This window comes from Mastigoproctus giganteus, chromosome 3 (assembly GCF_048544385.1).
Source record: "Mastigoproctus giganteus isolate SK-2022 chromosome 3, ASM4854438v1, whole genome shotgun sequence".
NCBI classification, from domain to species: Eukaryota; Metazoa; Arthropoda; class Arachnida; order Uropygi; family Thelyphonidae; genus Mastigoproctus; species Mastigoproctus giganteus.
Genome location: NC_143577.1, coordinates 196792097 through 196814198, shown reverse-complemented (window position 1 = coordinate 196814198; position 22102 = coordinate 196792097). Strand labels below are relative to the sequence as shown.

Here is a 22102-nt window from a genome sequence, read left to right as displayed (position 1 = left end):
AAAAATGGTAGCTGTGCTTTAATCCAACAAAGTGTAAGGTATTAACACCTGGGAAACAGTAATCCCAAAAAAACCTATTCACTTGGTGGAGTTCAACTAAACCCAGTACTGGAGGAAAGGGACTTGGGTGTTACGATACGGTCAGACATGAAATTCTCTGAGCATTGTAAACAGGTTGCAAGGAAGGCCCATGGTGTCCTATCGATGATCTATCGAACTTTTGCAAGTAGAGATAGAGACGTGATAATCCCATTATATAAGGCTTATGTTAGACCACACTTGGAATACTGTGTTCAAGTATGGAGATCGCACCTAAAGAAAGACATCGAGCTTCTTGAAAGGGTGCAAAAAAGGGTAACTCGCCTGGTGGATTGGCAAAAGGGCGTCCTTATGAAGAAAGACTTCGAATATGTGGGTTGCAGAGTTTGGAAACTAGACACCTTAGAGGAGATTTGATTGAGGTGTTTAAGACTCTGAGAGGCATCAGTAAAATGAATGAGGACAAAATTTTCAAGATTATAAATGATGCTAGAACTAGGGGACATAAATTCAAGTTATGGGGGGAAATGTTTAGATTGGACTGCAGGAAGTTTTATTTTAGCCAGCGAGTTATAAATTACTGGAATAAGTTGCCTTCATGGGTGGTAGAGGCCGACAGTTTGGGGGAAATTCAAAGGTCATCTGGATAGTACTTTCGGGTAAGGGAAGTACATGGGATGATAGGTTTAATTTCCTTTTTATTTATTTTTTATTTTATTTTATTTTTTATTTATTAATTATTATTATTTAGTTATTTATTTTATTTATTTATTTATTTTTATCATTGTTTTGTTCGGATTTTTTTTTTTTTTTTTGGCTGGTGCAGCATAAGCCATAGGCTTTCTTGCACCATGCGGCCGTTACTAATACTAATACAACAGCATGTTACAGAGGCAACAAGAGTAAGCAATGCTCTTGATCTGGTTAACAATGGATCACTAATTCACAAAGAGAATCAAAAGGTGACATAATAACTGACTTGTTAGTTTAACTTCTGTTCCAGGGAAAATAATGGAGTCACTCATTAAAGAAGTAATACAGGGTCATCTAAACAAGACTGCAGTCTTGTTTAAAGACTACTTCAGACACGGTATGGGTTTGTTAGGCAGAAATCTTGTCTGACCAATTTGACTGGATACTATGATATGATCACAAAGGAACTGGATGCAAAAAATATTTTTCATATCATATACTTGGATTTCAGGAAAGCTTTTGATACTGTTGCACATAAAAGATTGCTGTACAAAATGGAGCAGTGTGGCATTAAGGGCAAGTTACAGCTATGGATAAAGGGATGGTTGAGTGGGAGAACACAGAGATTGGTAATCAATGGACACTGCTCTTCGTGGACATTAGTTTTGCCATTAGCAGAGTCCTCCAGGGTTTGGTGTTGAGCCCATTGTTGTTTTCTATATTTATGAATGATACTGATGAAGCATATCAGGCTTAATGTCCAAGTTTGCAGATGATACAAAGGTTGGCAGAGTGGTTAATGATAGTATGCTACTGCAACAGGTAGTAGAAAAGTTAATACCTTTTTTTTTCTTTTCTACTACAAAGTTAGTAGTAGAAAAGATGGGCTGAGAAATTGCAACTGAAGTTTAACATTGACAAATACAAAGTACTACATAGGGCAGCAGTAACCCCAGAGTAAGGTACCAACTATGTAGTACTACATCGAGGGTAGTCGAAAATGAAAAAGACCTGGGAGGTAACTGTGCAGTCAGATATGAAGTTCTCTGAGCAGTGCAGCAGATTATTATTATTATTATTAATATCCATATGATGCAAGGAAGCCTGAGGCTTATGCTGCACCAGGGGAAAAAAAAAAAAAAAAAGTTCCCGAGTAACCCTGAGAGAGAGAGAGAGAGAGAGAGAGAGAGAGAGTAAAAAGTAGAAGGGAATCACCAAGAAAGAGAAGAATGATGATATCCAGCTCAGGACCCTGGGTGTGCCAAGCCCATACTCACCAGATGTGAGCCCCCAGGGTAGGCTGCCAGGATAGCTCACGGGGTTTATCAATGATATACAGGAATTTTGCCAGCAGTGATAAGGAGTTGATAATACCATTGTATAAGGCAATGGTCAGGTCACATCCTGATTACTGCAGAGAAGTCCAGATACCTCATTTTAGCAAAGATGTAGAGCTGCTTTAACGAGTACACATAAGAGCAACAAGATTGGTGAGGGGAACAAAGGGATGTTCTTATCAAGAAAGGCTTCAGTTCTGTAAATTGCAGCATCTGGAGACCAGACACCTGTGATGTGATCTCATTGATATGTTTAAGACTTTAAATAGTTTGAGTAAGCTCAGTGCTAATGGGATTCTTCATCTGGTTCAGATTATGCACATTGGAGGAGTGGGGCATGAATTCAAGTTGAGGAAGGGCGGTTGCAGAATAGATGTGCAGAAGTTTGCCTTTAGTCAAAAATTGCTGAAACACACTTCCATCTGGTGATGTGGAAGTTGATAGCTTAAATAAATTCTGGGAAGAATGCGACAAACTATCGGAGGGAATGGATGAATGGATAGGTGAAATCGGAAGGTTTTTTTGTTTTTTTTTTAATCTCTTCTTTTGGCCGATTCTGTGTACATTTGCTTTCTTGCATCATATGCCACTACTAATGCTATGATTACCATTGATTAGCTTGTTGTCTTTCAGATCTGCAATATTATGAGACTTATTTCTGAATAGTATTAGTAGCAACAAACAATGGAAGGAAACAAGCCTATATAGCATTATCAAAAAAATAAATAAACATCATATGTTCATTTGTGCAATCCAGCTTTAAATTTATCAAGCTATCCAACTTAAAACGCCAAACAATGGAAATTTATAACAACAATCGATTAATCTTTCTGAAAGCAAATTTTTGCACAAGCAGCCTGCAACCATCTTTTTACAATTTAAGTTATGTTCAATTAGCTGTTGTCTAAGAAATAATAATGATACCATTATCATTCAGTTTCAATCAACTGAAGTTTGATTGAAACATTGAACATAATGAAACATTGAAACATAATGAAATCTCCTCACAGGTGATTAGTTTCCATGTTGCAATTGTTAGAACAAGTCTTTCTTGATAAAAGTACTCTTTTTTTTGTCCATGACTAATCTTGCTGCTCTTCCCTACACGTGTTCCAAAAAAACCACACCCTTCCTAAAATGAAAAATTTACCTACATGCACTACTCAAGTTGTGGCCAAACTACTGACTTCTTAAATGGGTTAACTGCCTCCTTGTCCCTGCCTGCAAAATTGCTGTATATCAATGGTTTGGATTTTATTGGCACATTAGCAACTAAGGCTATAGTATATTAATGGTAGAATCCTATGAGCTGTGCTGGCACTGGACAGCTTAAACATGTCAGCATGTACAACTATCCCTAGTTCTCTTTAATGCTCTACTACCTTGAGTAAAGGTGATATTGTTGTACACGGCGCTAATGATATTGAGAGCAAGAGATATGAGGATTTAATTAACAAGTACAGGGCAATGTTAGGAAAAAGTCTCCAGTTAGGATTAAATTCGAAAGTGTCTACAATCCTGCCCAAACACAATAGAATGGAGAATTCTACCCCTGGAGCCTTGCACCTCAGAGAGACTGTGTTGCAAGGCTCCTGGGGTAGAATTTTTCTCAATGTGGTGTATGCACATCGGAGTTTTGCTTATGAAATGAATGCAGTAAAAACATTCTCCCTGTTAACAGGGAGAATTGTTCTTACAGGGATGGGTTACACGTAAATAGAAGGGGCGCAAGAATATTCACTGATGCTGTCGAGACAGTGCTAGGTGAGTCAGAAAACTGATAGCTTGGGAAGATACAAAGACTAATACATCAACTAGAACAGCATGCAGAAGTGAAAGCGATTATTGCGCTGTTCTACTGGAATATGCAGCAGCCTGAAAAGCAAGATGTCGGGGATTATGAGTCCTGCTGTGGGTCATCATAGAACAAGTAAATACATGGGCTGTGTTAGGGTAACTAAGAGTAAGAACATGCATATATTATACTTACAGTTACACCAATGCTAGGAGCATTGTTAAATAAATTTGATGTACTGATTAAGTCATCAAATGCAGACATTGTGGGAATATCGGAGATGTGAATCACTCAGACATAAGGGATGCAGAATTTGAATATAGGGAGTACATTGTGTACAGAAAGGACATAGTGTCGCTTATCAAGTGGCGGCAGGAGCAGCCCCCCCATGCTCCAAAGTGTCTTTCTCCAGTACAGAAAGGACAAAAGAGGGAGTGGGGGTCATGCTCTTTGTTAAGAAGCATATTAAATCTTAGGCAGTACATTCAGTCAACTTGGGAAGCCAGTGCAACGTTGAGTCAGTTTGGTTTAACGTAAGCACTGGGAAAACAAAAATTACAGTAGGAGTGAGTTATGGGCCAAAATACTGTGATGAGTATAGCAAACAGTTATACAGGGAAATAGAGTGAGCCAGTAAAACAATGTCTTATAATGGGGGATTTTAACTTTCAAGATATTGACAGGAACATGTCAATATCAGTATGTCACAATATGGTATTACAAAGGTTGGCAGGGTGATTAATGACTCAGGGTAAGCTGCTGCGATAACATCTAAACAAATTATGCCAATGGGCTGAGAAATGGCAGTTGAAGTTTAACATCAATAAATGCAAAGTACTGCATATGTGTAGCAGTAATCAAAGATTAATGTACCAACTGTATGGTACTATACTGAGGGTAGTGGAAAATGAAAAAGACCTGAGGATAATTGTGCAGTCAGATGTGAAATTCTGAGCAATACAGGCTGCCAGGACAGTTCATACAGTTTTGCCTGTGAAATGAAAACACGCAAAGTCATGTTTTCAGTGAATAGTCCATGCAGCAAATAGCACACATTATAAAACTGATTCACAGAACTGCCACAGGCAGTTCTCCTGTGAAGTTACTGAATTCTCCCAAAGCTACTGAATTCTCACTACTTTGAACTTTTTGCTTCTGATCTAGTATAAGGCATAATTTTAGCTTAAACCTAAATTAAAAATACCCACCTAAACTAAGAGATAATGGTATGATATTCCCAGGTTATGCTATACTGTTACGTATAAGGTATGTTCGTGTCAGACTGCACCTGGGATTTCTCCCATCGCCGCGTGTGTTTCGCTGTATCAAGGACGGTACACTGTCAAGCCAGAGACTTGAAAGTGCATGGGCCATGTCTGTGCAGTGTGATATGTTGTGCCCATTGTTTGTCCAGCTTATTGGCAGCCAGGCCCCTAGTGGTGCCCAATGTTGCCCATACCTCACCATGTGGAGGCTAGCCAGGTGTATCCAGTATCACAACAAATTGTTCTGGCAGGTCCTGCCACCTAGTTTCCTGGGATTTCAGTGGCTAGACCTAAAAAAAAAAAAAAAAAAAAAAAAAAATTTATGCGTTTGACATTAATTCTTAATGGGATTGCTATTAGAAAAACGCTGGTTGGGGTTGAACGCTAAATAGATGTGTTATACTGTTACAGTGTGCTACAAAATTAAGTTACATATTATGCTATATAGTTATAAAATCAAGTTTGTATTATTATAAATTTATAGAATTAATAAAAACACTTCTAATACAGCCAGGATCACATAACACGAGTTTCATTAATACATTTTTCAGTTACTGCTATTTTTAAAAAAATTATATCACTTTACACGATGCAAATTTCCAGTTAATGTGATCTTTTTTTATGTGATAGTTGAAAAAGATTTGAATCACATGCTATGCTTACTGCGTGTTGGACGGGCAATAAACAAGCTTTTGCCCGCTGCCCACCTCAGTGTGTTCCGTCAACCATTGGAAGAAAACGTGTTACTTCTTTGTCTCCCGCTAATAAAGTCACTTGCAGAATTGCATTTAAAAATTCTTAATTAAGAATTGTTATTGTTGTTATTTGGTTTTTAGGAGCATTAGCAACTAAGGCCATATTGCTCCGGGATATGCGGTGGTCATTTCCTGACCTTTCCGCATCCTCCGTATTTGGTGGTGACGGGCTCGAACCCCGGTCTAATCAAGAAGCGTGTGCTACGCACTGCTGCTCCTTCCCACCTGGCTACGGAGGCGCCAATTAAGAATTTAAAATTCTTAATTTTTAAATGAGCCAGATGAAAATGTTACCGCAAAGGAGATAACAGTAAAAGAACTAGATGAAATATTTGAGGTACTCTGCAATATTTTTATTCTGCCAGGGCCTAGAGAAAATTTTTGTAAGCTATCGGAAATTGACTGATGAAAAAAAAAAAAAAGACAACACTGTTCAAACATTACTGTAACAAATAGTTTCTTCACTGTGTATTCTATGCCAGAGATTCCCACATTTTCTGGGTTCATGGCACCCTTAGTGTCTCAGTAATTTTTTCACGGCGCCCCAGGCCAAAAGAAATACCTAACAGTTCTGTTCATTTAGTAGTTAGGTCCAAACAACGTTTAATAAGTAATGTTGATACTGTGCAAACTACCTCGAGCTAGTAGTTCGCACAGTATCCAACAGATGTCGAGTATTGCTGCGTTTCCCTCGAAAATTTAAAATATTCCGCAGCGCACAGTTTGGGAACCACTGTTTTATGCTAGAAATATTTAATTCTATAATTATTTTCATTATCTTTTACATGGTATACAGTTAAAGTTATTTAAAAGGTATTTTTAAAATTCTTTATGGACATTCCTGACAGTCAAGGACCAATTATAATTTTTCCTATTGATTATTATATTCGATTAACGCATTTTCGTTTTGCACGATGCACTCGTGGACGAATTAATCGTGGCCAGCCTGTATTAATTATTATTATTGCTCATTATCTCTCCCTGATTGGGTGTTCCACCTCGTGATGGGTATTGCTACCAAGTACACAGGGTGGTGGTTGTTATCAGGTGTTACTGTTGGTCGAGGAACTCTGACTATCCTACAGGTGTTCAGAATTGCGACTTTCTGAGTTCCTTGTAGGTGTTCGCTGGGAGACCTAATGCTGCTACGCCATTACATAGGGTCTTTGGCACCATACCTGTGGTTGACACGATGATCAGGATGGTCGCCAGTTGTTGCATATGCCACTACTCGGATTTCCTGTCTTAGGTTCGTGTACTTCCTGATTTTTTCCCCATGGGTTTTCTGCAGGTTGCCAGTGTTGGGTACCACTATGTCACTCAGATAGTTAGCCTTTTTCCTTCTTGTCCACAAGGGTTATATCCGGTCTGTTGTGCGGGATTGTCCTATTCGTTATTTTGGCGCTGTCCCAGTACAGCTTGTGGGTTGGGGGGTCTAGTACTGCCTGGGGGTTCATACTTGTAGTATGGTACACTTTCTTCGATCAACTGGTATTTCCTTGCTAGCTTCTGATGTATTATCCTGGCTACCTGGTCGTGTCTACGAGTATACTCACCTTGCATCCCACGGTGCTGTGTTGGATTGTTTCTGAGGTCAGGTGGCATCGTTGACATGTGTCATCGGACACTCTGGACTCCTTGGCGATGTATGTTCTATAGTTCCTGGAGTTGATTGCCTGGTCTTGGATAGCGAGCATGAATCCTTCAGTCTTGGGGGAAGAGCGTTCCGCTCGTGAGCCATGCATTGGAAGCAATTTTATCTATGTGATCTTGATGGAGATCACTGTAGTGTCTGCCATGCCCATCTTGCTAGCTCCATTTGTGCCTCCTGGTTAGGTGGGGACTCCTCGCTTAGGTTTAGTGGGGTATACCGCTTGTCTATCTTCTTATGGCCTGCTGGAGTGCTGCTGTGTTTCTGAAAGTAATCCTTCAGGTTAGCAATAGCTGTCTTCTGTTGCTCAGTGAGGTCTATCAGGCCCCTTCCTCCTTCTTTCCGGGCAATCGTCAGTCTCTCCACGGCCGATTTTGGGTGATGTTGACGGCTCTTGATCATCATTGTCCTTATCTTTCTCATGATATCCTCCAGCTCGGTGTTAGACCAATCTATGACCCCGAAGGAGTATGTTAGCACTGGGACTGCATAGGTGTTTATTGTTTTAACTGTTTCCTCTGTTCAGCTTTGCTTTCAGCAGGCTTCTGAGTCTCTGATGGTATTTTTCAGCCAGGCAGGCCTTAATTTCCTTGTGCTGTAACTGCTGAGCCTGCATCATCCCCAAATATTTATGGTCCTCTCCTCTGCCAGTCTGCAGCTGGTAGTTTCGGTTGACTAATTTTCCCTGTTGCAATCCTTGGGTCTTGCATTTGTCTAGACCAAATTCCATCCTAATATCATTGCTGAATTCTTCAGCGATCTGGAGTAGTTGCTGGAGGTGCTTCTGGCTTCCCGCATAGAGCTTGATGTCATCCATGTACATCAGGTGGGTGAGGGTGTACAGATTCTTCCTTCCTTCTTTGAGGTTATATCTGTACTTGCTACTGTTGAGCATGGTGGATAGAGGGTTAAGTGCTAGACAGAACCACAATGAATGGGTTCAGGGCATCTCCCTGAAAGATTCCTCTCCTTATGGGGATCGGCCTGGTTGTGATGTTTTCGACCTAAATAGTGGTACTCCATTTCGCCATTGTTTCTCCTAGGAAGTTTGTCACTATCAGACTGACTTTGTAGATGTTCAGCGCCTCTATTAGCCAGCTATGAGGCACAGAGTCGAAAGCTTTGTGGTAATTGATGTAGGGTGTGTCCATGTTGCAACGCTTCTTGTAGGCTTGTTCCATAACCACAGCATCTATGGTTAATTGCTCCTTGCATCCTTTCTGCTGTTCGGCCATTATGTTCTAGCTCTCCAAGTGGTCTGATATTTTCCCGGTTATGCAGCTGGTCAGGATCTTGTACATTATTGGGAGGTAGGTGATTGGCCTATATTTCGTCGGGTTTCTTGTATCTTCGTCTTTAGGTTTCAGATACGTGATTCCTTGAGTGAGAAACTTTGGTATTGTCTCTGTGTGCCTTATCATTTGGGTGAACTGCTCTGCCAGGTGCTTGTGTGTGCAAGTGAGCTTCTTGTACCAATAGTAGTGGACATTATATATTCCTGGAGTTTGCCAATTGTGAGAGTTCTTAATCATCTGTTTTACTTCTTCCTGAATCTCCCACTCTCTCATTTCTTGTACGTCCTTGGTTTTCTTGCATTCTAGTTCTATCCAGGGGGGGGGGTTTCGGCTGTTTGGTCTTACTTCCCTGCTCCACATGTGTCCTTAGAACTCTTCAATTGTCTTCTGCTTGGGTGGTCCGTTCCCTTCTTTCCCAACTTCTCTGAGACTCCTGTAGAAGCCTCTGGACTTCACTGAAGATTCTGTTGTTTATTTTCCTGTGGGAGCTCTCTTTGTATCAGCATAGTTTGTTTCTTAATTGGTTTTTAGGAGCATTAGCAACTAAGGCCATATTGCTCCGGGGATATGCGGTGGTCATTCCCTTACCTTTCTGTATCCTCCGTATTTGGTGGTGACGGGATCGAACCTCGGTCTAATCAAGAAGCGTGTTACGCACTGCTGTTCCTTCCCATCTGGCTATGGAGGCGCCTATCAGCGTAGTCTCTTGCTGAGAGCGAGGAGGATCGGCTACAGCGTGTCCAAGTACTCTTCTGTTCCCTGATTTTTTTTGTCTCATGTTTGCTGTGGACGCTGTTTCTCTTGAGGATGCACTTTGCTTTTCCAACCAATTTTTTTACTCCTATTAGCCCCATTGCTACTGGGTCAATTGTCCAACCTTGACTCTTAATTCTTCTATCTTCTGCTGAAGTCTGTTTTCCATGCTGGAGGTTCCTTCTGTTTTCATTTCTTCTGCTGCTGGTCTCTCGTTTCCTCTTCCATTAATCCTCGTGGCTGCTACAGCAGCACAATACATGGCTGTGTGGATGGGCTCCGGTGTTGCACCATTGTTGTCGAGGTAATGCAATATTATTTGCCGATTGAGGTAGTCGATGACTCTCCACAAGGTTCTATTTGGCCTCTGCTTGTGAGTCTGTGTGGGGTCCATTCCTTCGAATTCTGTTAGAGCCTTCTTCCACTCGTCCTCTATTCTAGATATCATGACCTAGTCTCTTTCCACTTCAGCTGCTGTGGGTTGTATTTCTTCTTGCTCTTCCTCCTCTGGTTGGGTGGTGGTATGTTCTTCCTCCTCTGGTTCCGTAATCTTTATCCTTTGTAGTTGATCACTCATGTCCTGCTTGATTTTTTCCAAGATTGCAGGAGCTATCAGGTTCTTCGTGACGATGGTCCTTCTCGGGTCCGCTATTCGCTGTTCGGTAACCTGAATATCCAGGAATTGTTCCAGCCACTTGGTATGTAGTCTCACCCTGTAAGTTGTCATATCAGTCTCCAGCTTCGATATTTCATAGTATGCTTGCATGATGTATGTATTCATTTCAATGCTCCACTTCATGCATTGGCTTTTTTTCCCTTCCTGGGTGGTCACTAGCACAGTTGCACAGGAAGCACTTCCAGTTGTTGAGACTGGATGGTCTTGCCCTTCTCTTGTGGTAGTCATTTGGGGAACACCACCACATGCTCCACCGTCTTCCTCGGGAGACGGTCTGTGATTTTTCAAACCGACCCCTCTGCCTAAGGCCGAACGCGAGTGACTTTATCCTGCACCACACTCGATGCAGTATGATTACTATTTCTCTGCAACATCATCCATCTATGGAGGTGGACCTGTTTAGCTTCGGCTTATATCCAGTGGTAGTTCTCGGGAGTGACACCAGATGACACCACAATCTGCCTTAGCCACCACTCCGACCTTGTAATAGGTAAGTCCCTTGGAACAACTTTCACAATGGTTATTTATTTAACAATTTTTATTACTATTAATTTTATTATTATTATTATTATTATTCTAATTCATTACTATTATTATACCAGTCTCCCAGTGTGATGGAGCTGTGTTCACTTCTGCCAAGGCGGTACTGAAACCCGGGTCCATCAGGCTGGTAGTCCAGTGTTGTAACCACTGGGCCATCGTACCCTTATTATTATTATTAGCAGCAGCTATGTGGTGTAAGGAAGCCTAAAGCTTATACTGCACCAGCCAAAAAAAAAATTTTTTTTTAAATTATCAAGTACCCCAAGAGAGAGATGATATCCAGCTCAGGACCCTGGGTGTGCGAAGTCCATACTCACCAGATGCGAGACCCTGGGGTTAATTATACTATTAATTCAGAATTACATAAAAGAATATTAAGTAGTGTTTATATCTTTCTTATATTGATACATTGAAGAATGGAAGCAGAATTCTCTCCTATTTTTAATCTCATTTTTGGGAAATTTTCAGGGCAAAGTAAGAAAAGATTTTGCCTATATTATCAGGTAAATGTATTATAACTGCACTACTAATTTGTAACAAGAAGATGACAAAAACAAATAATGTTTAAGTAATACAAAAGTTCTACTTAAAATACTTTGATAATTGTTCCACTTGGGTGCAATCAATTATCAAATAAGATGCCTCAAACCCTTCTGTACCATACTAAAAGTGTTTACCAAAACTTCACCACATGATGTTCATGATGTGTTGGTTAGCCATGAGGCAAGAACAACTCCTGTTTAGGAGTTGTTTATTGTTGTGGGAGAGTATAGGGGATGTGGGTTAGCCTATTGATGTGATATTTGGTATTAAGAATCCAGACTAAAACTAGGTTGAAGGGGATCAGTACTGCTGTACCAAATTTACATTTCTTTAGGTTAAGGAACTGGAACAACAAAACAACAACAAAAGGCTATGGAACTGGAAAAACAAAACATTTTCAGAATCTATATCCATCCACTCCCGATTCTGAAAATGTTACATTGATCTGACTTTTTCTTCTTGAGCAATGCTCAAAACACTTTCCTTTATATATACTGAGTGATCACTGAATTAATGCCACCTACCTAATACTTCATAGGTCCTCCTTTTGTTCTCAGTACAGCAGCTATCCGACGTGACATTGATTCAACAAGATGTCAGAAGCGTTCAGGAGGTATGGCCAACCAAGCTGTGTAATGCGGTCAGCAATGCAGGTATGGAGGTGATTGTTGTATCCAGACACCTGATATGCCTTTCCATAGTGTCCCACAAGTGCTCTATGGGATTGATATCGGGAGAGTTCGGAGGCCAATCGATATGCTAGAAGTCAGAACTGTGTTCCTGAAACCATTCCTTCACATCAAGTGCCCAATGGCTCGGCACATTGTCATCTTGGAAGACACCATCGCCATTCGGGAAAAAGTGTAACATAGCGGGGTGTACACAGTCAACAAGCAGTTGACGATAGCGGAGACCACTGATACATTGGTCCACATGCACAAGGGGTTCAAGTTCCTGCCAGTGAAACATACCCCACACCATACAACCACCTCAACTGGCTTGTACTTTTGATACCATGCATGATGGATCAAGAGCCTCATGTTGTTGACGCCAAATCAGTATATGACCATCCACGGTGTAGAGTAAATAACGTGACTCATCCGACCAGCGCACCTTCCAGTCTTCTAACGTCCAACTTGCATTCTCTTTGCACCAGGAGAGTCTTTTACGCCAGTGAACCTTGGTTAGGAGAGGATGCCGTAGGGGTGTCTGCTGGTATAGCCCATACGTGCGACGCATGGTCATGCCAGATATTGTTCTGGGTTGGCCCATGTTGTATTGGGTAGTCAACTCTTCAACAGTGCTGCGTCTGTTCGCCTGTACGAGTCGTCAGATCTGGCACTCACCTCTAACATTAACCTTTCGCTGACATTTGCAGTTTTGCCATCGGGTTGTTGTTTGACCATTTTTACGTCAGTCCTGGTACACTTTAACTACGGCGGCTCTCGAACACTCCACCAGTTCAGCTGTTTGGGAAATCGAGGCATTAGCTGGCACCCACAATCTGTCCTTTATCAAAGTCTGATAAATCCTTCCTTTTACCCATCATGCTCGGCATTTTACTACCTACTGAACCACTGACACCTCATCTATGCTACGTAGGTCGACTAACCCTGCACTTTCGTACCTCACGTGGTCAATGGGTCGCATTCAGTTTTCACAGGGGTGGTCATAATTCAGTGATTACTCTGTGTATAGTAGATTTTTCTTGGGAGGCAAGTATGGAAAGTAAAGTACCCAAAATTCTCTGTATTTTATCATCATAATATATTATGACCATGGCACAAATCTTTGCATCTGTATAATTACTGCCCATCAGTTGAAACAGAAAATGATCCAGTTTGCAAATGTTCCATATCATTAGTTATATCAGATGCCATTTCATTCAAAATAACCATTGCCTTGGAAGAGCCATGCTTTTCTGTGACTTCTGATTAAGGAAATATTTGTCTGAATTAAGAACCATATATTCTGTTACAATCATGCATCTGTTCATTTGTATAAACATCCAGCTCAACATTTTCCACTTTCAATAAAAAACGTTTTTTTTTGTCATCTTGACATTTTGTATATTAGGAAAATATTCTGTACACTTTATATTGGTCAATAACTTAAGTTTTCCTGCCATGTGATACACTAATGTCACAGTGGCACAAGCCACAGCTCCAATTCCTTTTTCGTTTTTTTTTTCCATAATAATTTGTCTTGCTTTTGCTACTGACATTGCTATTCGTAAATTAAGCAATGCAATAATAACCATAACCTTATTGACCACAAAAACAAATTACTGATAAATGATCATGACAAAGAATACAGCTTTTATTCTAGAGCTGATAACTGACAACAGATTTAGGGAAAGCAATAATGGCAAAAACATCTTATGTAAGCTGCATGCCCTAGATAAATTTACTTTGACATATTAATAATAAAATACTCATAAATATAATGTTTTCTGAATTCCTGAGAACTGTACAATTTTGATTGTGCACCTTACCCTGTACAACCGAAGCTAAAATTAACCTTAACCACAAAGAAAATTAAAGCAATTTCACCTGATACTGCATTATGGGAAACAATAACTTACCAGAGGGGTTGAAAGCTTTCTCACAATTACATAATATTACCCTAGCACATATGCCTAATTCTAGAAACAAATCAGGATACTCGGTTTCTTTCTGTTAAATGTATAGTGAATCTCCTTTTCTTTTTAATTGAGGTATATGGTTATATTCTCTTCAACGTAAGGAGAGTTCCAGTGGAAAAAAACATTTTTTTGTATTCAAACTAAATTGAAGAGACAGTTCAGACAAAACTGATATTCTAATTATGGATTTCATGTCTATTATATGACAATGGCACAGCACACAATTTACTGTGTGTTGAATCGCTGACTGCTTGGTATAATCTGAAAACTACATTTGGATTTCTACCTTATGTGTGTGTGTGTGGGGGGGGGGGAAATAACAATGCTCGTAAGATTTTATTATGAAATGTTGTATAATTTCCATATAATTCCCAAAAGTCCATAAACAGAAATACGAAAAGTTATTATTATTAAGTTTAAAAAATAAAAAGCAACCTATACTTACTTCCAAGGTGATCATTATACATTTCTCCCTTACGTAAATCATAAATTCTCACACAAGAATCAAGGGATCCAGATACAATTTCATGGTCAGATACACAAATTGAAGTTACACTATCTTTAGCCTCATCCAACACCTATTAAAAAATGAACTCATCAAATATACATTAAGGGTATACATATCTATTTCTTTTGAAAATAAAAAAAATTTATCTCTCATTCATATGGCAGTTCCATGTCAACAATCATTTTACAAATGAATTTTCTTCATTAAATGACAAAAGTGTAAAACAAGAATGACTAAGTTCTCTTCCAATTTAACTAATAAATATATATTTAATGTACACCAAAAATTCAAGGTATCAGCTGTAGAAATGAAACATCCTAAGAAAAAAAAACTAAAAATGCTAATAATTTAGCTTTATGCTTATAACCATATCAATGGTTATTCTTTTTGTGTGTTTAATGCTTTTTAAATATAAGAGGTGATTAAAATATTAAGATTTCCTAGGCCATTTTCACATGCATGCAATTTCAATTTTAGAATTGCACAATGTATTATAAAATTATATCTTTTAAGAACTATTGGGGGGGGGGTCAGAAAGTAACAAAAACTGAGTATATAAGTCATAGGTACAATTTTTTTTTTTTTTTTTTTTTAGTGTATTTACCCAGAAGTTCAATACATACTTTGTATTGAACTTCTCTGTATCTCCCAAACCAAAAATCTTCAAGTTGGGCATAAAACCAGGCTTCCACAGCTGCTTTTAGCTTTTCATCATCTTAAAAATGAGTTCTGTGATGAGACTTGAGATCTTTGAAAAAATAAGTCACTTTGGGGTAACATCTAAGATGCATGTGAGTGGTTTAATCGTTAAAATCCACATTCATGAATTTCAGCCTGTGCATCCTGAATTTGTGCACAGGTGGTATATTATCATGGAGAATCAAATCCTGAAGACCCATCTTTCCTAGTCTTTTTATCCCTCCTACCATCTTGCAACAGTAGCATAACTGGGTGATACTTCCCCAAACATTCTTTCATGGATTTCTTTAGCATTTATATCCTCTTTGAACAAAAATTTATTACTGAACAATGCTTGATATTCATTCTTCTTCTTCTGCCTACTAATATAAAATATTAAATTTTAAAAACTGAATAAGTCACTGACAGAATTTTTTTTCATGTTATTTTATATAAGGCATTAAACTATCAAAATAACCTATTCTATAATTTATAAATATTTTATATACCCTGTTTTTGAACTTTGACCAACCCTCATATTTCTGTACACAAGAATCGCAACTATTAGGCACTTATCCCAATGTGATAATAAGTTTATATATTAGATTTCTGTAAAATTTGAACCCTTGTTGATCAAGCCATAAATGAACTGCATTTTCTACCTCAGCAGCATTTGATTGAAATCTTTATCGCCCAGGTGTTTATCCAGCTGTCTGAATAAGTGAAAATTGGGCATAGTTTGGACTGTATGGTAGGTGACTGAGAATTTTCCTATCACCTACTATACAATAATCATTCCAGATAACAAGCACAGGTTGCATTTGTCTGATGGCTTCCCACACTCTTTGTAATGTCTGGCTGTGTGCATTACTATTAACTGTTGTTCTATGTGGCATGAACTCCAAGAGAATCATTTCTCTACTATCCATCAGCATTTGCTTATGCTGCAACCTTTCTGGCTGATGAGCAATAAATTTTTTGGGCTTCAATGAAGATGTGTACCATCATTCCTTGTTTCACTTTGGGAATAAAGAAATGGACTTATATTATATCATCTGTCACTGTGTTCCATAAACTTGTTTCCTTCCAAAGCATATCATAATGTAAGAGATGTGAACATGTGAGAAACAAGTTGTGAAACTGTGAGTTTTGTGATTATCCGCAAAATGCCACGGAGCACTGCCTTTGTGGTGTTCCAGTTTCTGTGCAATGCACTGTTAACATAACACATTTAAGGGAGAAGCAATGGCTCTAAACAACTGTCTTCAGTTTTCCTATAATGAATTTCTGAACATGCACAGTGATTTGCTTTCCACTGCAATCTCTAGTGCAAATACTCAACTACATCCTGATGCACAGTATTAATGGTGAAATTAACATTTATTACCCACAGGAAACAAATGCCACTGCACTTCTTTTCCAGTTGGGGTTTCTAGATACTTTACTCTTTCCAAATGAGGATCAAAATGACCACAAAATATTAGCATTAGTCACATGGTGCAAGGAAACCCAGGCTTTTACTGCACTAGCAAAAAAAAAAAAAAAAAAAAAATCCATATTTCACTCCCAGAATGGGTGACAATTCAACTGACCTTTTGAATTCTCCAAGTTGACAACTTCAACTACTGATGGAGGTAACTTATGCCTGTAATCGAAAACAAAAATTTTATTATCCAGTCTCTTACTCCGTAATTTGAATTTATTACCCATAGTTCTAGTATCATTTATAACCATGAACTCTCATTCCCAAGAATTGGGAACGAGAGTAGCCTTGTGCAGGCAAAGCTTTTACGGCTCCTGAAAATAGAGAAGTTTTTTTCTGTTTTATTATCTTAAATTGGCATATTAACTTATTTTCTAGAGTACCTTTATATTCCTAGTTACGATACTTAGTTTAAATTTTAACTTAGATAGAGATTTTGTAGGTTATTACTTAGCATTGGTAAGGGTATCCAATCCACATGTTTTACAAGTTTTGCAGCTCTGGCAAACAGGACATTTTTTAGCTATATTTAGCCGCTTAATTGACTAATTGTTATATTAAATTATTTTCTATAAGTAGCGTATAGACCTAGACAAGATCCTTGGTTTATTCTGAATTCAGACAGCGAGATTTTGAAAGTTAATTAATACTTAAGTGTCCATAGATTTACCGTTCGTAACTTTCCACCAATGTTATACGATATGTTATATTCCGAACTAGATAGCATTAGCTTAGTATAGTATAGTATATAATATTATCAATTAATCAGTAAAATTTATTAATCTTGTTAAACTTCATTGTCAATTAAATTGTACTTCTTAACTAAATACATATAATGACTTAGATTTTACAAACATAACATAATTAATTAATATATAACTTGATACGGAAGCTATACAGTGGTACCTTGGATTGCAAGTAACTTGGTCTGCGAGTGTTTTGCAAGATGAGCAAAAATTTTTAATAAATTTTAACTTGATAAACGAGCGAGGTTTTGCAATACGAGTACAGTCAGTCCTCGTATAACACGTGTTTACACTACACGAATTCAATCATACACGATTTATAAATACAGGAACGATATCTTATATAACACAAACCGAATTCGCTTATGCACAATTCACCTTTGTGTTTACAAGAAATGGCAGTCGAACGCAGAATGACTCCCAACCGAACGCAACACAATAGGAATGAAGAGAAGATTCTGAAAATGTATTTATTTTTTTATATCAATGAAGGGGAAACACATTTCACCATAATAACGTAAAAACCAACACAATTCCAGCTATCGGTATAATCGCAAATGCAATTACATCGAGTTTACTACCAGTTTATAACAGATTCCACTAGCAGGAACGCAACTGGAAATTGTTTTTATTGTTTTATGGTAGTAACCCCTAGAAATGTGCTTTAGTAAAATGTGAGGTGTTAATAGTGTATCTCTGCCTTTACGGTGTTATTTATTCAGTCGCTACACGTGTGCAGCTTTGTTTATGTGCCTCCTCATTTTGTAATAATGCAAGCAATGAATCTGTTTAACGATAATGCAATGTCACATTTCCGTGAAATCCTCAAAAGGAGGCAAAAACAAGTGTCATTAGATAGGTTCCTTGTTAAAGTCACACAAAAAGAAAAAGTCAACAGATAGCAGTGATTCCGTTAGTGACAGTGAAAGTCATCCTACCCAATAATTAATAAATTCGATTGCTTTATGTATATTAAATTTAAATATTAAAAATATAAAAGGTATGTATGTATTTTGTATTAATCATTTTTACAGTATATGAATATTTTTGAGTTTTGGAACAAATCATCTGGGTTTCCATTATTATTATGGGGAAATTTGCTTTGATATACGAGTGCTTTGGATTACGAGCACGTTTCTAGAACGAATTATGCTTGCAAACCAAGGTACCACTGTATATCGGAACTCTGAGATAATACTCGATACTGAAAAAAATATATAGACATATAGTGTTATAACTGCGTTGTACTGGAATTGAAAGTGAATCTAAATCGTGACTCAGACCAGAGCAGCAAAGCAAAAGGCTCAAGCTAATGGGCGTACTATGGCTCAGGGGAGAACTGAGGGGGCAGTTGACCACTGAATCACAGATTTTTAAAATGCACTGCTTGCTTGATGTTTGTGGAGCAATCAGGTATAGGACATGATATTGCCAAGGGGGATGTCTTTGTGTGTTTGCGATGTAAGAAGTGTGAGGAAATGAGGTGACAACTCAGTGTTGTTATGGGCCTATATGAGAGCTTAGAGGACAAGGTGGATGCCCTCGAAGGATCTAAATTGAGGGGCCCATCAAGCTCTAGGCTGCCCACATCAATGCCAGAGCTTGCACTTGATCATCACGCAACACAGCGGCAACCTCCAAGGCAGAATGCGCTGGTCCCACAGGAACTAGTAGTTGTTGGTGACTACTGTCAGGGAAACGGGGAACATGGTATGTAAAAAGGATAAGTGGAACAGGACCAGGGTATGTCTGCCAGGGGCAAAGGTTGATGATGTTGTTGAGCAGATATCATCTTTTAAGGGCACAAAAGGTAATACTGTTGTACATGTTGGCAATAATGATATTAAGAGTAGGAGATCGGTGGAATTACTTACAAGTACAGGTCACTGTTGAAAAAAAGCTGTCAATTACGGTTGAATTTTAAACTGTCTGCAATTCTGCCTAGACACGATAGGAGGGAGTATATAATAAGAGCCTTGTCAATCAATTTGTCCCTGGAAGGATTGTGCAAGGCTCAAGGGGTAGAATTTTTTTTCAGCCTGGTCTGTACGTGTTAACAGGAGAGACTGCTTCTACTGGGATGGAATACACTTAAATAGAAAGGGTGCAAGAATATTTGCTGATGCTATCGAGGCAGTGTTAGGTGGGTCGGAAAACTACTAGCTTGGGGGGGGAATACAAGGACTAATAGATTAACAGTAGCCACTGGCAGAGGTGAAAGTGATTCTTGCACTGCTTCTATTGGAATGAGCAGCAGCCTGGAAAACAAGATGCAGGGTATTTCAGAGACTGCTGGGAGTCATTGCGGTACAAGTAAACACATGAGTTGTGTTAGAGTAGCTAAGAATAGGAACCGGTGCATATATACTTCTGTATACACCGATGCTAGGAGTTTGGTAAATAAATTTGATGAATTTGAGGTATTGCTCAAATTCATCAAATATTGTTGGGATATCTGAGATGTGGTGTCACACACAGATATAAGGAATGCAGAACTGGAATTTGGGGAATACAATGTGTACAGGTAGGATAGACAGGATAGGAAGGGAGGAGGGGTTATGCTATTAGTTAAGAAACACATAAAATCCAAGGAGGTGAAGGCAGTCGACATCGCTGGACAGTGCAGTGTCGAGTCAGTTTGGTGTGACATAAGCATTGGAAGATCAAAACTGAGAGTAGGAGTGTGTTATAGGCCTAATGACTCTGATGAGTATAATAAGAACCTGTACAGGGGAATAGAGTGGGCCAGTAAATCAGAGTCTTATAATGGGGGATTTTAATTTCCCAGATATTGATTGAAATTTCTGGATTGGTCACTCACACACTAGCAAGGCTTTTGTAGATTTATAGGATGATTGTTTTCTACATCAGCATGTTCGGAAGGCAACTAGAGAGAGTGATACTCTTGATCTGATTATCAGTAGTGATTCTTCATGCATTAAGAATCTGCAGATAAAAGAACCACTAGGTGGAAGTGATCACAGTGTGCTGAAGTGGGATTTACTCAAAGAGGTAACTACCATCAGGTGTAAAGGGAAGGGTTTTTGCTTTCGTAAAGGCAACTACGCTGGTCTAAGACAGTATTTAAATTCTATACGGTAGGACCAACAGATGATGTTACAACAGCAAATTCAAAATGGGAAGCATTCAAAGAATTAATCTTCGAAGCTACTAGGCTTTACATACCAACTAAGAAATATTGTTAAATGTTTAGGCCTAAATGGATGTCAGATGAACTAATGAGACATATGGTAGAGAAGAAAAATGCATGGGATACATATAAATCAATGGGTGACATGGAAGCTTATGACAGATATAAGCTGGTCTGTAAGGAAGTCACAAAGGAGATTAGGCAGGCAAAGGCAGATTATGAGAAATCATTGGCAAAGGATGCAAAGAAAAACAGCAAAGAGTTCTTTACCTATGTAAATCAAAAACTTCAAAATACTCTAGAAGGAAAGGGATGAACCAGATTGGTCCACTGGATATTGGTGGTTCAACTGTTGATGATCTTGCTCAGGTGGCTAACAAACTAAATGAGTATTTTGCATCAACATTCACACATGAGGAGTTATTTAGGGAGGGGAATGCCAGAGGTGAATTGAACTCTGGCAGTGGGCTAGATGATTTTGTAATAACTGAGAGGAAAGTGGAGGAGAAATTGTTGAAGATAAACATAAAAAAAAAAAAAAAAAAAGGCACCCGGGGTGGACGGGATCTATGCAGTTATATTAAAGGAAGCAGCAAAGGTAATAAGGAAACCCTTAGCTATAATTATGAGAGCTTCTTTGGACTCAGGGGAGGTACCTATGGACTGGAGATGTGCAAATGTGACCCCAATTCACAAGGGAGGTTCAAAGGCTGACACAAGTAATTATAGACCTGTGAGTTTAACTTCTGTTCCTGGAAAATTAATGGAGGCACTGGTTAAAGAAGCACTGCAGGATCATCTAGACAAGACTTCAGTTATAGCTCGGATGCAGCATAGTTTTTTTAAGGAAAAGTCTTGCCTGACCAATTTGATTGGATACTATGATGTGGTCACAAAGGAACTGGATGCAGTGAATAACTTTGATATCATATATTTGGATTTTAGAAAGGCTTTTGATATTGTTGCACATGGAAGACTGCTGGACAAATTGGAGCAGTGTGGCACTGGTGGCAAATTGCTGCTATGGATAAAGCGATGGTTGAGTGGGAGAAGACAGAGTGGTAATTAATGGTCACTGCTCATTGTGGACTAATGTTATTAGTGGAGTCCCTCAGGGTTCAGTGTTGGGTCCATTGTTGTTTTCTGTATTTATAAATGATATTAATGATGGTATATCAAGCTTAATGTCCAAGTTTGCAGACGATATGAAGGTTAGCAGGGTTGTTAAGGACACTAATGACAATATGCTGCTGCAACAGGATCTAGCAAAGTTGAGCAGATGGGCTGAGAGGCGGCAAATGAAGTTTAACATTGACAAATGTAAAGTACTGCATGTGGGAAGCAGTAACCCCAGAGTAACGTATCAACTCTGTGGTACTACACTGATAGTGGTAGAGAACGAAAAGGACCTGGGGATAATTGTGCAGGCAGATATGAAGTTTTCTGAGCAGTGCAGACGGTCTGCAAGAGTAGCTCATAGTGTCTTGTCAATAATATACAGGAATTTTTCTAGCAGGGATAAGGAGGTGATTATCCCCTTGTATGAG

General features: G+C 38.8%; 1 protein-coding gene across 1 annotated transcript in view; it reads right to left on the bottom strand.

Moving 5' to 3' along the window:
- The window catches only part of LOC150088549 (WD repeat domain-containing protein 83-like), a 104868-nt gene that overhangs the window by 30816 nt on the left and 51950 nt on the right, over positions 1–22102 (bottom strand). Inside the window, exon 4 of the mRNA XM_090370228.1 lies at positions 14435–14567. Coding sequence (XP_090226354.1) covers positions 14435–14567 — 133 coding nt within the window. The remainder of the gene's footprint in view (positions 1–14434; positions 14568–22102) is intronic.